This window comes from Carassius carassius, chromosome 27 (genome assembly GCF_963082965.1).
Source record: "Carassius carassius chromosome 27, fCarCar2.1, whole genome shotgun sequence".
NCBI lineage: Eukaryota > Metazoa > Chordata > Actinopteri > Cypriniformes > Cyprinidae > Carassius > Carassius carassius.
Genome location: NC_081781.1, coordinates 13,884,109 through 13,898,173, shown reverse-complemented (window position 1 = coordinate 13,898,173; position 14,065 = coordinate 13,884,109). Strand labels below are relative to the sequence as shown.

Below are 14,065 nucleotides of genomic sequence, written 5' to 3'. Positions count from 1 at the left end.
ACTCTTTAAATCTCCTCTATATCACTCTTAGTCCATGGGTCTAAATACCAGCCATAAATACTTCCAATCAAAACTGAACCTGTTTTGAATATTTTTTGTTTCAATTTCATTGGCACTGGTTTGACAAACCTGTCACAAAAACAAAGACAATACATGATTTCATTATTATTTACTATTTAGTGGCTTACTGTGATGAATATCATGCTGAGGATATTACAATTAGACAGTAGAATTTTTGTTAACACAAGTCCTTGTTTTTAAGTTAAAGGCTAGCACACAAAGTGACTTTCTATTTCAAATTTGGTTCCCAGACTTCCCAGAATGCTAATGTAATGAGGCTGGCACTCTACAGTGCTAATGGTTCATTCAAAGTGTAAACTGAGGCAGCTTATTTCATTCAAGTTTTGTTGAAGGAGGCTGGCTGAAGAATTCCTCAGCATACAAGGGTCTAATCAGACATCTCACACCTGGCCATTGTTCTCATGGAATGTGCGAATTCCAGCTAAAATCTTCTTCTAAGTGGGTGATAACAACTCTAATCCAGTTTGGTCTGGATCCTACAGACCATGCGGAAACTCATCCAGTTAAGATTGGTATTTTATCTCTCTACACCAAAGCTCTTTCTGTATAATTCACTTTACCACAACAATAGTTGTACTCAAATGATTTGATTGCTATGTTATTGTGATGTTTTAAGTTACTGGACTGCAGTGCTGCACATTAACTTAAGTGTTTGGGTGCAAAGCTAGAGGGTACAGTTAGGGCAAATTCTTCTTGTATGGTAGATGAATAGCCGTCCCCAGACTGTGTTGTGATCTATAGTAACAGACTGAGCCATTGGGTTCAGATCAGAGGGATTTGACATATGAGAAAGGCTTTTTGCCCCCAGTGACTCCATAGGAGTGGAATTCAATAAGCACATACTCTCTCACACTAAAGACAGTGTGAGTCATGCCCTTTCTACTGTAATGGACATTCCTCAAAAGAGGAAGCTTGTACTCTACTTCTTCCTGAATGCATCACTTATAAGCCAAGTCATATTTGAGGATTTGGCTACAAAGACACAACTGACACATATGACCCATTCCAGTCGGATGCAGGCCTAGTAAGATGTGATAAAATACCAACAGCTAATCACAGTCATAGTCTGTCATGGTGAAACTGATACCCAGAATGACATCAGTCATTTACCTCTTGCATCAGGGAAATGTGATCAAACGCAGAAGCGTGAGCAGTCGGCGGTCTGTTTTGGCTGGGAACATGTGGAGGTGGGCTTCCCGCTGGCCTGGGGGCTTGCAGGGGATGCTGCGACGTCATTGCAGACCCCAACTCACACGTACACATACTTCCACATACACACACCCTCATCTGTGCACGCATTCCTAGGGCCAGGAAGATGATGTCAAAATAATGGGAGGAAAAGGAAATGAGAGCTGTGTGAAGATCTGGCCAGGATCAGAGAACTGTCTCTAACTCTCCAGCAGTCTCCAACTTTATACTTTCACCTGATTTCACTCACTAGATTATATTTAAAACAGCACCTCAGCATTTAATACCTTCCTCCATCTCTATATCAAGCTTTCCTTGTTTTATTCTTCCCGTTTCCTTTGCTTTCTATTGACAGAGGAAGCTGAGGAATGCTGTGCAGGAAGCACGCTCATTCTTTTGCATCATTGCTTCCTCTTCCCTCACCAGTTTTCAGTTTTTTCGCTATTAGGTCATTTTCTTTCACTGGGCTAATTTGTCACTTTTCAGAAAGGACATTATGATAATGACTTAGATTATTGATAGTGCATAACTACTCCATGAGCTGTCACAGTGCTAGGTACAACTTGTACTCATGTACTCATCATAACTCACCTCACGGCTGTAGTCCATTTGGTTTACCTACATAAATGATACTGCAATATACTGTAAACTACCATTCAAAGGTTTTTGGTCAGTAACAGTTTAAAAAAAAATTAAATGTTTTGACAGATGTCTCTTATGGTGACAATTTTCAATTTATAAAATAATTTTAAATGTAGTTTATTCCTGTGACAGCAAAGCCACATTTTCAGCAGTCATTATTTCATTCTTCAGTTCTTTAGAAAAACAGATTGCTTTTCTAATATTACATTACTGTCATGTAAAAAACTAATATATACACACACACACACACACACACACACATATATATATATATATATATATATATATATCAATGTATGGTTGGCAAACTACTAGATCAAAACTTATCTCACTGACACAATATGAGACAATCACATTTCTTATTAATCACCCAATGGTCTGGGTTATTCTATGTAAACATGTTGTAATGTAAAACATCAAGCCAACATTTGATTGCCTGAACTATGTATTCCCTGTCTGCCCAGATCAAATCTCACTTTCAATATCCTTTTGTCAACATCCACAGTCAGGATGAATGTTTAACAGCCAAACAATAATGAAACTAGACTCTTTTAATGCTTTTACAGGGAAAACTCCTATTTCTTTTCATTTATGCACACTTTATATCTCTTTTCATTTGTACAATTTATTGCTGCAAATTAAAGGAATTAAATTGCACTTAATCAAACACATATTCACACTCTCCCTGTGGTTTTCTCTTTCTGCCAAACCCTTCATCGCTCCACACTTCACACATTCCATTCTCATGTCATCTCAACTTTCCTCATCTGTGTGTTTCTCAGATCAACAGCATGAGTTTTACTAAAACATACACGTAGTATCAAATGTTTACCCAGTCAAGAAAATCACAAGTTACTAGTAAATCTCAACACAAAAAAGCAGTGTAAATTGTATGTGGCTTCAAAAGACGCTGACCTGAATAGCTTTTATTTTAAACTAGAAAACAGGTGCTTAATCAAAATAAAAATATGTTCATAATTTTCCAGGAATCTGACCTCAAATCATACTACAGATCTGGAAAAGAGATTCTAAGAAGTGAATTACTGACCACACACAGTCAAAATCAAATTCTAAACACCAATAAAAAAAATCTTAAGCAATAGTCAACAATCTCAGAGGCTCTCTATGGACACAATTATGAAGAAATAGGTCAAACACACATACGGATAGCAAAAGGAAAATATACAGTAAAGGGATAGACCTATACCAGCAAGACTGAATTCCAAAGATAAACAGATAATCACATAGAGCCTGTTAAAACATGTTTGATAATGGAACACAGACTCGTATGCTATCAGAGTAAACACACACACACACACACACACACACACGGATAGGTGGGGGAGGACTGTGTATGAGATAATGGTTGAGCTCACTCTCTGGACTCTCTCACGTCGCCACCTCCTAAACGCCTGGCAGCCAGCTTGCATCTGTGTGTGTGTGTGTGTGAGTGGGTGGGAGAACTTAATTCATTTGCAAACTTTTGTATACATGTAACTGTTGCATGTCTGTACATGTAGGTCAGACAAGTAAATCTGTGTTTGTAATTTCCTGCTGACACATGTGCATTAGTATAATCATGTGAATGAGTGAGCTTGTATGGGTGTGTATTCATGAACATTTGAACATTTGATGCTGATTAAAGGAAATTGTAAAAATGTGTTTTTAATATTGAAAGCGCTTTTTTTCTTTGTTGATTTTGGCTGGGGAGACATAGCACTTTTTTGGCAGTGTGGACACCAAAATAAGCATACTTCTCTCTCATCTGTCTTTATTAAACCCTTGCACTAAAACCCGACAGCATCATATTTTGGGAGGTTTCTTAACAATGGAGAACAGACAGATATATCAACACATTCACTTTACACACACATTATTCTCCCAGTACGTTTCTATAAAACATTCCAGGGGTTTTTCTGGCACTCTGGGGCTGCTGGAGAAAATAAATGGCTGCACTGAGCATGCTAGAAAATTATGGCTAAATACTCTTGGCTGGCATTACAGCATTTATCATGCAGATTAAGTAAAGCCTGTATTGAGGCATTTCGGCAGTGTTTCAAGGGCTTGTCCTGGTATTGTCATGCTTGAGACTTGCATATACATAATATCTCACTGCATCCAAAGCAACAACAATAGGAAACAGGTTTTATTTGTGTGAATGTGTTTACACTGTCTTCTATAATGAACTTCAACAAGTCAGTAACAGTTAGGGTGTAAATTAGAGTAAATAATGACAGTTTTTGGTCTCTTACACAATCAAAAGTACCAATTTCTTTCTAAGCTTGATAGTTTACCACTTTAATCACGATTTGTCATACTAACCTTTGAAAACTATATTATACACTACTAAAACCATTACTCATTTTATTTTCAAGATTATTAATGAAAATGCTAATTGCATTCCATTCACCACAGATTCATGGCTCATTATATACAATCATTTTGCTATTCTTCAATATGCCTTCCTTTTCTTTGTTTTATTCATGATGACATTTCAGCAAAGTGTGTGATTTGACCTCCAAATTTAAAGACACCTAAGATGTCTATACATGTGATGAGGCTCGCTTATTAAAAACATACACCCAAGGGGTCAGCTAGGTCATGGCCTGCTAAATATTATTGGGGGGAAGCATCTCGGTGGTCTCTCTGAGTTGAAAAGCAAGAAAGGAACACAAAGAACAAGTAAAAATAAACATGGTATGCATTATTGCCCTAGAGTCTTCTCACAGACCACGGTTAGAGGACTAAAGAGATCGATGTTGGTGTCCACTCACTGCAGCCTCTACGTAGGTGTTCTCATCTTCAGGATTGCTGGGTATTATGAGAAGGATCAGTTGGGGAAGGAGGGCACACAGATAAAAAGATAAAGATCACATCTTAAGCCTCACACACACAGAGACCCCTGATGCTGGGAGGCGGCCCACTATTAGTGTCAGTCATTTTCATACCACGCACACAGACACGGTAATAAAGATGTGAGAGTGATATATGCAAACAATGTTCAAGCACATGGTTATGAACACATACCCTCAGCCGGTGGGTTCTCCTCCGTGTGGCCATTAAACTCTGTCTGATCATCTGTCTTCCCATTAAGACTGGAAATGGAGATCTGTCCATTCTTCTGAAGAGGCTAAAAAAAGAAAAAAAAGAAAGAAGGAAAGAAGAGAGAGACATGAAGAGTTACAACTGTAACAATCTTTTCAGCAAAGGTATGATGACACAATTTAATGTGGAGCTATTCAAAACGATGATATATCGCAATTATTTCTCACCGGGCTTTGCTCAGTTGTACCCTTAGCTTGCTCTGAGTTTGGGTTTTGATCATATATGAATAACCAAATATGTTCATAATTAAAAATAAAATAAAAACATTCACATTACAATGTACAGTATTGTTGAAAAGTTAGGGGAGTTAAAAGTTAGAGATTTTTAAAAAGTGTTTTTGAAAGAAGTTTCTCATACTCACCAAGGCTGCATTTATCTGATCAAAAATACAAAATAAAATGTTTAATTCATGTATTTAAATCTACAATCTGGTGTTCACCTACACAGACACACACACTGAGTCTCCCTAAGGATAGTTTGATTAAATTAATGGATCAGGATGGCTTCCAAAAGCGAGGCACCTATTGTGAAGATCCGGTAAAGGGGCTGTGGACTATTCAAATGGTTTGGCACTTCTCTTGTGTACTAAACTGAAGTGTTAAAACAGGTACAGGAAAAGAACTCAGTGGAAGATTAGGATTTGAGAGAGGATTTGGTTTTAATTTCAGCATCAGCTTCCATGTTGACTACATTTAAATTGAAGATGGCACTGATGTCAGAATAAGACAGATTAGAAAGATTCAGACAGTGGTCCAGCAGGTGTCGTTTTAACCCATCCAGGCCTCTGACCCCCAGGCCTATCTCATGACAGTCATTCTCCACATTCTGAGACCCCTTCACAGAACTCCAGCTCGATGGGGGCAACCCCACCCAAATTCCCCTCACCACAGCTCTGTTTCATCCCCTCCTTTATCGGACCTGACGTCACTTGCCATTTACAGATCCATAACTCAGATCCATAATTAAGGTTTTCAAAGGTTTTGGGTAAGATTTTTTTTATCAAGGTAATTAATCATTTTATTCAATGAAGTGAAAGGTGAAAGCAAAGATATTTATAATGTTACAAAAATAATTTTATTTGCTATAAACTATGAAAATCAGTTCTCCTCAGTATATTTATTGAAGAGTGGACTGTAACACAGTACACAAGCTCTAAAGTAATTTAATGAGAGCCTGAATTATTTATATAACATCACGTCATCTATTGTGAGTTGTTTACATAATATTTCGGCATGTCATTTTCTTGATCAAATTCATGCAGAGATTTTAGACTATTGGTGTCTGACTAGTGGTGACTGACCAGCAGATTGGTTTCTGAGCAATGTCTGAGTTCGCTGGTGACACACTTGGTCCCTTTACTAAGGTCATAACTCACCCGGGACATTTCACAACTGTTCAACCAACAAAAAACTGACAGAGTGTGAGTGTGTTTAAGTGTGACAGTTGTTTGTCTGAAATAAGTAAAGGTAAACACAATTTGTCTTTATGGCACCACACACTTGTGGGTGGAAAGTTTGCGCAGAGGTGTGACATCAGGTGTGAGTGTGTGTGTGCAGTCCCAGTCACCAGTGAGTGTGTTTTGTGACTGGCCTTGTGCGCTGCTTTTTCAGTATATTTATTCTGTACATTAATATAACAAATATAATGTTTTCCTTTGTCCTTCCTAAAACTTCATTATCTGGAAATGCACCGATGCACCATACTTCAGTTCTGCTGCCCTGTATTGCACTGATCTGCCAGATTCCTTTTCTCTCTTATTCCTCCCCTCCTCTGTTGCAGTCTCTCTGCTTCATTCTGTAGATCACAGGTTCAGGGACAGCTGTTCATCCCACAAATCACTCTGCAGAGAGGTTGCAAATCTCTTCTCTGTAGGACAGGGAACATCAGCAAAGGAGAGGAGAATTCTTGCTCTCTTAAACATCTATCCAGTTGTCAAATACTCCAAATAACAGTCCTCAGTCTTTTAAATGCCAATTTAAACACCTTAAAAGCGATAAAAAAGCCTTAAACAAGGGTTTTAACTACAGTATATCAAATCCTTATATAGCTCATTAAACTGAAAGCCCAGACTAGTAAATGTATGGCAGCAACATTCATAACCATGTAACCATGATACCTGACCTCAGATCTTAAATGCATGCGTAACATGATGACTGCATTGTCACAGACATTGTGAGAGGTCCAGAGAGGATATAAGTGACAAAATACGCAAAGCTACAAGGACTGGTTTTAGATTATGTATGTGTCTGATGTTTGGTTCAGTCACTGCCTGTAACTAAAAACAGGCCTGCACTTTCCTGTACTGTAGGCCAGAATAAAACTTTGAATCTAATTCTGCCAATTGTAAGGATGGACAGCGAAGAGCAGCAGTAGATGAGGTAATTATTAGAAACCTTCCAAGTTCAGAGTGGTTAGAGATGCAGACTGAGATTCTTCAGATGAAAAGAGAATATTAGATATAAAGCTATGTATCGTTATTATAGAAGCGTTAAGATTAACCATGATATACTAATCAAACTGTAGATAGACAATAACAGTGGTCAGAACACTGAACCCTGTGGGACTCTGGTGGCGAGTTTGTAGAGTGGGGAAACAAAACATGATAGAATCTTCTATCAAAGGAGTCTACAGGGAGTAAGACTTTATATCCAAAATCAGCAACTGATGGTTGAACCAGATAGGTCCAGATAAACAGAAACTGAGGAGCTAAGAGCTCTTACTGTAAGGGATAGTTCACCCAATAATTCTGCCTTCATTTACTCATCCTTGTGTCATTTCAAGCTTCCATTACTTACTTTCTTCTGTGGACACTTCAGAAGTTTAAAAAAAATTCCCATACATTCAAAATATCTTCTTTTCTGTTGCACAGAAAATAAATCATACAGGTTTGGAACAACATGAGTATGCATAAATGATGACATAATTTTTGCTTTTGGGTGAACTGTCACTCAGCAATTTTATTACCACAAGGAAAGCTATTACAGTTAAATGAAGCCTGACCACTATGGGTGAAAGAGTTTTGTGTAATGAAGTTTGAAATCTTGCTGAATATTGACCCTTAAACTTTTTAAGTTAAGCTTACAAATTCTGATGTCAGAGGGATGATAAACATTTTTAAGCACATAATGAGCAACAGGGAATCATATCAGACCAAAGTCAATTAATTGGATCCATACTGCTCAATTGTCCCAGCTGGATATGACTTCCACTCTGAAACTTTGTATGTGTGACTGTAGTCTCGCATAGCCAGACCTTTAGACTGACGGCTGTAGGTCTGGAATCTATGGCAGCTTTCATTGGCTAAGGCCCGCCTATGAGGCCATTTGACCAATATGTCAAAAAACCAATCACAGTTCGTTTCGTTTAGTGTCACGTTTCGGGGCATGGAAATGTTGCCACAATAACAGACCGGTGTGTAAAACCCTTGGACGTATTTTAAACATTCTATGCTGTGAACTAGGGTTGTGCCGATAGACGATAGTATCATGTATCGACGATCGTCAGAGATATCGACATAAGCAGAATTCTCTGTCGATAATCAAGACGATATTAGGCTCATTTTCCTATTAATGTATTAGATTATAATAATAATAACTATTATTTTTATTTTTATTAGGCTGCTTATTATAATTCGGCTTTTAAACTGCCCAGCTATTTCACTTAATTTCACTGCCCGCATTTCACACACACACCTCGCACGCAGGAGGATTAGAGCATGTAGTCGGTGAAGTTGTAACGCTTTGACTCGGAAAATTCGTTAAATCCATGAAATGAAAGAGATAGAAAACATCGAGTTGGTGTCCCACACATTTAATGGCTGGTATACAGCAACGCGCTCTTCTCATACATGAGAGATTAACTCTTTCTTGGTGTCACAAATAAAGTAAAGACAAAATAATTAACAAGGCGGCAGAGTGAATTTATCATCCATAGTGCATGGTTCTCTACGTGAGAACCACTATGGATGATAAGTTTGCTCTGCAGCCTTGTTATTATTTTCATGCACACCGCACTATAATGTGATGCATGCAAAATACATAGTTTTGGCCGTTACAAAGTCTCCATCCACAAACAGACGTACATCGTCTGCAGATATAAGGTATTTCATTGCACTTTAACAAGTAATCTAAACGGCCTATATACTGTATGTGCAATATATTAAACGAGCCCTCACTAACTGAGTTTAATGCCACAGTTATGTTAGAATGCATCTCATTCTTGTTTCTGTGACAGTGCGTCAGACTCGTCATGAGGCGCGCGGTCCGGAGCGCTGTATGACTGATGCATCAGTTCAATTAGACTTTACTACAAATATATCAACTTACCTGTTTTAAATACTTTATATTTAAATGTTCGTTTATGCCCAATATTAGTGTTTAACTGTTGGACTTTGAATGAAATCTGCTATTGATTTTCACTCTTGACTGATTTTGCAGAACATTTAGACTGATAACTTCCCTGCGCAGATGCGGACGTGCGATATGACAGTTGCGTCCGACTATGTATGAACTAGATGTTTTAAATACAGTATTTTTATATTTAACGTTAGTTAAATCAGTTAGTATGTTTGAAAGTAATTTTTTTTTTGATTATTGGTGACTCCATAGGCTCTCTCTCGCGCACCTGCGCGGTTTAAAACACCAAATAGTTATGCTATGACAAGAACAAAGAGTCTCTCTCTTGCTCCACCCATGCTCGATAATATCGTGTATCGTCGATCTCACGGGCTGACGATATGACGATTTGAAAAATAACCATATCGCCCAACACTACTGTGAACTTTAAATATTTGAAATACTTTTAAATATCCAGCATTTAGTTTATCCAGATAAGTGCACGTGGTCACAGTTGTAAACACAACGGCTTTCTTTATTCATGAGGGGGTTTGGCGCCACAGCATTTTTGTTACCAGGCAAAAATTTTAAGAACGCGACACACACATCTCCCGGAAATCCTGTTTAATTCAACCAATCCGATGATGACTTTGACACTTCTAAAGTGTTTCCAATTTTATGTCCTATATGCATCAGATGTTTAGCCAACGGTCTGTGGGCGTGACGTCTAAGGCTAAGACTACTGTGACTGTTAACCTCATTGCTTTCTTTTGCTGTATTGTAATCTGCTTGGAGATAAATTGTAATTGAGATTGGCATTTGAGATCTCATGATAGATGCATGTTGTTTATGCCCCAAACACAAACCTCCCAGTTGAGAAAATAACCCTCCCTGATACCAACAAACTAGAAGCCACTCAACTGTTGTTTACTATATCCTCCTGCTCTCTTGCTTTCACCTTTTGCTTAGCACTCTGCTTCATTATTAAAGGCATAGTTCAATGGCAAGGAAAATTCAACAGATCACAAAAAAAGTATCTTAAAGAACTGCCATTTGATAAAAGTCAATGGGATCCAAAACATCCCACTTAAAAAAATGGCAAAATGTGGCAAAATATTTCCATACTCTTTTTAGGCATCTAAATTTAATTCATATCAATGACTGTCAGCAGCTTTATGCAGAAGATTTACTTCACTGAGACAACACACAATTTAGCTGTTTCTGATGTACATATATTGCAAATATTCATCTTATTTAACTTAATCTGCTCAAAATTCCAGCTGAATTTTGAAACAGTAAACCACTCATCCAGCATGAGAGAAAAAGACATGCTTTGTGTCTAGGGGGTTAAGCACACATACAGACTTCGGTAACACATATTCAGTATTGGAGCCTCAGAGACCACAAACTGCATGCATCATCTCATTCGACACAAACACAGATGTGAAACGATCAGCCTCTGGCAACACACAGAAAACCTCAGTCTTTCTCAGTTAAGTCACTTACTTCACAAACAAGCTACACCAGTGTAGTATGACTGTGGTAAACTGCCCCAGTGTTTTAATAGGCTATGCTTACATCTTGATCTTGATACATAGGCCACCGAAATATACTGCACCCTTACACGCCTAATCATATCAAATGTACATCTGAGTTGATCTGAATCAGTTACACTGCTTGACAACAGTCTTTGAGGTCTACAAATTATCAGCCTTCTCAAAGTCTGAATCGGAACCAGTGCGCCACACACCAAACTGCCCCTTTCTCACTCACTGAAGGGGAAAGTCTTTGGTTTCAAAGGCAGACAAACACATCATCTTCTTGCTTAAATTTATTAGACTGTGGCAAATTGATGGCATTTGAGTTTCACATTTACAAATAGCATAGTGACAGCTTTGCATTTCTTCACCCATACTTGATAAATCACATATCTTCAAGGCAGCTAGGGATTAAATGCTCACTTTGCTAAAACTTCCTTCATGCTGGCTTCAGATTTGTTTGTTTCATGGTAACATATGCAGTGAATTCTTTACTTCTCATTAGATGAAGGAGGAATTTCTTTTTTGGCAATGACTTGGAGCAATATACGAAAAAGGAGTGATTGTGTTAAAAAATTCCAGGAACTTTTACATGTAAATGTCTGTGCGGAGTCTTCCAAGCTGAGAGCCACCCCACCATGCGTTTTCCTGATTTTTCTGACCCCCTACTTGTCTCCTGCCGATACTGGGAGTCTTCTTTCCACTCCCCAAACAGCTGTCACTAAGGCCACCATCATGAGCAAACATCAATGTGATAGGACAGGACCTCCCTGTGTCTCTGGCAGATCAGCTGGACCGTCCAACCCCAGATTCAACCCCCCCCCCACCCCCCACCCCGCCCATTCGGTCTGAAACAATAAACTTCATCCTCTCGCTCTATCCCAAAGGACCTCCTGCGATTCAGATCATACGGAGAAAGGAAGAGTTCAGATGTGACTCTCCTGATATTTTGAAAAGTTTAAAGTTAGGATCTGGTGAAGACAGTGAAAATGGATTGGTTAAATCTCTGGCAGAAACAAGGGATAGTTCACCTAATACACAAACAGTGTTTCAATAAGAAAATTCTTCACTAAAAGGCTGTTACTAGGGTCCTACAAAACCTGCTTTTAACTCATCTGTTAACTTGCTGCTGTCCTAACCAACAGACAAACTACTTGTCACTGAAACAGTGTTTTCAATACACTTTCCCTTAACTTTCAAATGACATTTTCCATCAGTTGTTGAACAGACAGAAAGTGATTTTACTCAGGAGACCTGAGAAGATTAGATACAACACATGGGAAATTAGTTCCCCACTGTCGCCAACAGTCACATGATTATCCAACCAAAGAAGATACAGAATTGTTTTTAAACAAAGGAACTGAGCTAATAGAGATTATCACATGCTGCCTGATTTTATTTTATGCCTTAACAATGTTACTTTGGTAGAGGCATGTGACCAAACCTAGTGGAGACACGCACATTCACAAACACTTTCAGCTATGAGCTATATAATATATCCTTTGACCTATGAGGATCTCTGTTTTCATAAACCTTGTATATGAATCTTGCATATCTTCTTCTAACTCTGCCAGTTATAAAAGTCCATCACTATTATCTCTAATAAGGAGAGAGAATTCAATCACTATTTACTACAGTGCATTCTAGGACTTTCTATTAACTTCAACCCTCTGTATATATCTGAAGATAACATTTCTAAATGTTCTGGCAAGGCACTGAGCCAGAGTGATATATGACCTTTCAATCAATACATGATTGTGCTGAGATTTTACAACTCTCATTGGACGTTTACACATTTGATATGTGCTTTCTAACTTCCACCCCCCATGCTCCCATATACAGATGCACATGCACCTTTACCAGAAATAGGGATCACAGCAGTTTGTCAAGAGGCATACGTCATGATTTGCCTTTCAAGGATAAGAAGGGTTATTATGTCCTATGAGAGAAAGAAAAAGATAGATGGTGTATGTGTGTGTGTGTGTGTGTGTGAGAGAGAGAGAGACAGAGAGAGAGAGAGAGAGAGAGAGAGAGAGGGGACAGCATCTGGTTATTTTAGGTACAGCACTAAGCTGATGAGACTCTGCACTGCAGTGAACGAGAAACAGCGCATGTGCCTGAAACAGGAAGTCCTTAACTCCTGCCCTGGCTTCCTTATTTGTTTAGCAGTCTTCCAAAGCCAAAGTCACAAACAACATAGTGACAATTTCATACTGGAGGCATGGGAACTGTGGCATTACAATCATGCAATGTGATGTCTTGTGGTGTCCCCCCAGGCTTGATTCTAAGTCATTTTATTGTTTTACCCATTAATCATCAACAACTGAATATATGGCTCACTTATATATCTGTGAATTTGGAGAAAGTGTAACACACAATATGGTGGAGTAAATTCTACCTTCTAAATAAAAGATCCAATCGTAAATTAATAAAAAGTCATTGCTCACTGCAGCTACAATAAGAATCTCCAGATCATATAGAAACAACACACTGAGATGCATGCTTGGGACTGCAAACGCACACTGGCTGGATCAACCTGAAATATGTGCTTTTTAAAATGCTATCTGAGCATAATAAACAACAGGTAACATCATATTTAGATGCTGATTTGAGATATGCAATTTAAAGGTGAGTTTAAAGGTCCACTGAAGTGCAAAACAGGAAGACATGGTGGAACATATTGAACAGCTCTGCCCATTTTTTAAATAGCCAATAAGGGAAGTCGTGGCCTAGGGGTTAAAGAGTTTGACTCTTAACCATAGAGTTGTGTGTTTGAGTTTCAGTCCGGCAATACGACGACTAAGGTGCCCTTGAGCAAGGCACTGAACCCCCAACTTCTCCCCGGGTGCCGCAGCATAAATGGCTGCCCACTGCTCCGGGTGTGTGTTTACTGCTGTGTGGGTGCACTTTAGATGGGTTAAATGCAGAGTACGAATTCTGAGTATGGGTCACCGTCACTTTTTTTTTAAAATTTCAATAGCGTTTCCATTACGTCACAGCTGATAAAAATCATTGACCACTGATGTTTTGAATGCTAATATCTTTTAAATGTGAATTTTGTCATTTTTTTGGCGCACATAGCTTATAGATAACCTTAAGGCTAACATATTCATACCAAAATCCAAAAAACATGCATGGAATTATGGTTCCAAGACCCAAACAGCAGATTCAATTAGT

At 38.5% G+C, this 14,065-nt stretch overlaps 1 protein-coding gene across 2 annotated transcripts in view; it reads right to left on the bottom strand.

Annotated features, from left to right (window-relative positions):
• The window catches only part of akap12b (A kinase (PRKA) anchor protein 12b), a 35,210-nt gene that overhangs the window by 12,290 nt on the left and 8,855 nt on the right, over positions 1–14,065 (bottom strand). For both annotated transcript variants that reach the window (XM_059512836.1, XM_059512835.1), the window contains exon 2: positions 4,939–5,041. In XM_059512836.1, the coding sequence (XP_059368819.1) occupies positions 4,939–5,041 (103 nt within the window). The remainder of the gene's footprint in view (positions 1–4,938; positions 5,042–14,065) is intronic.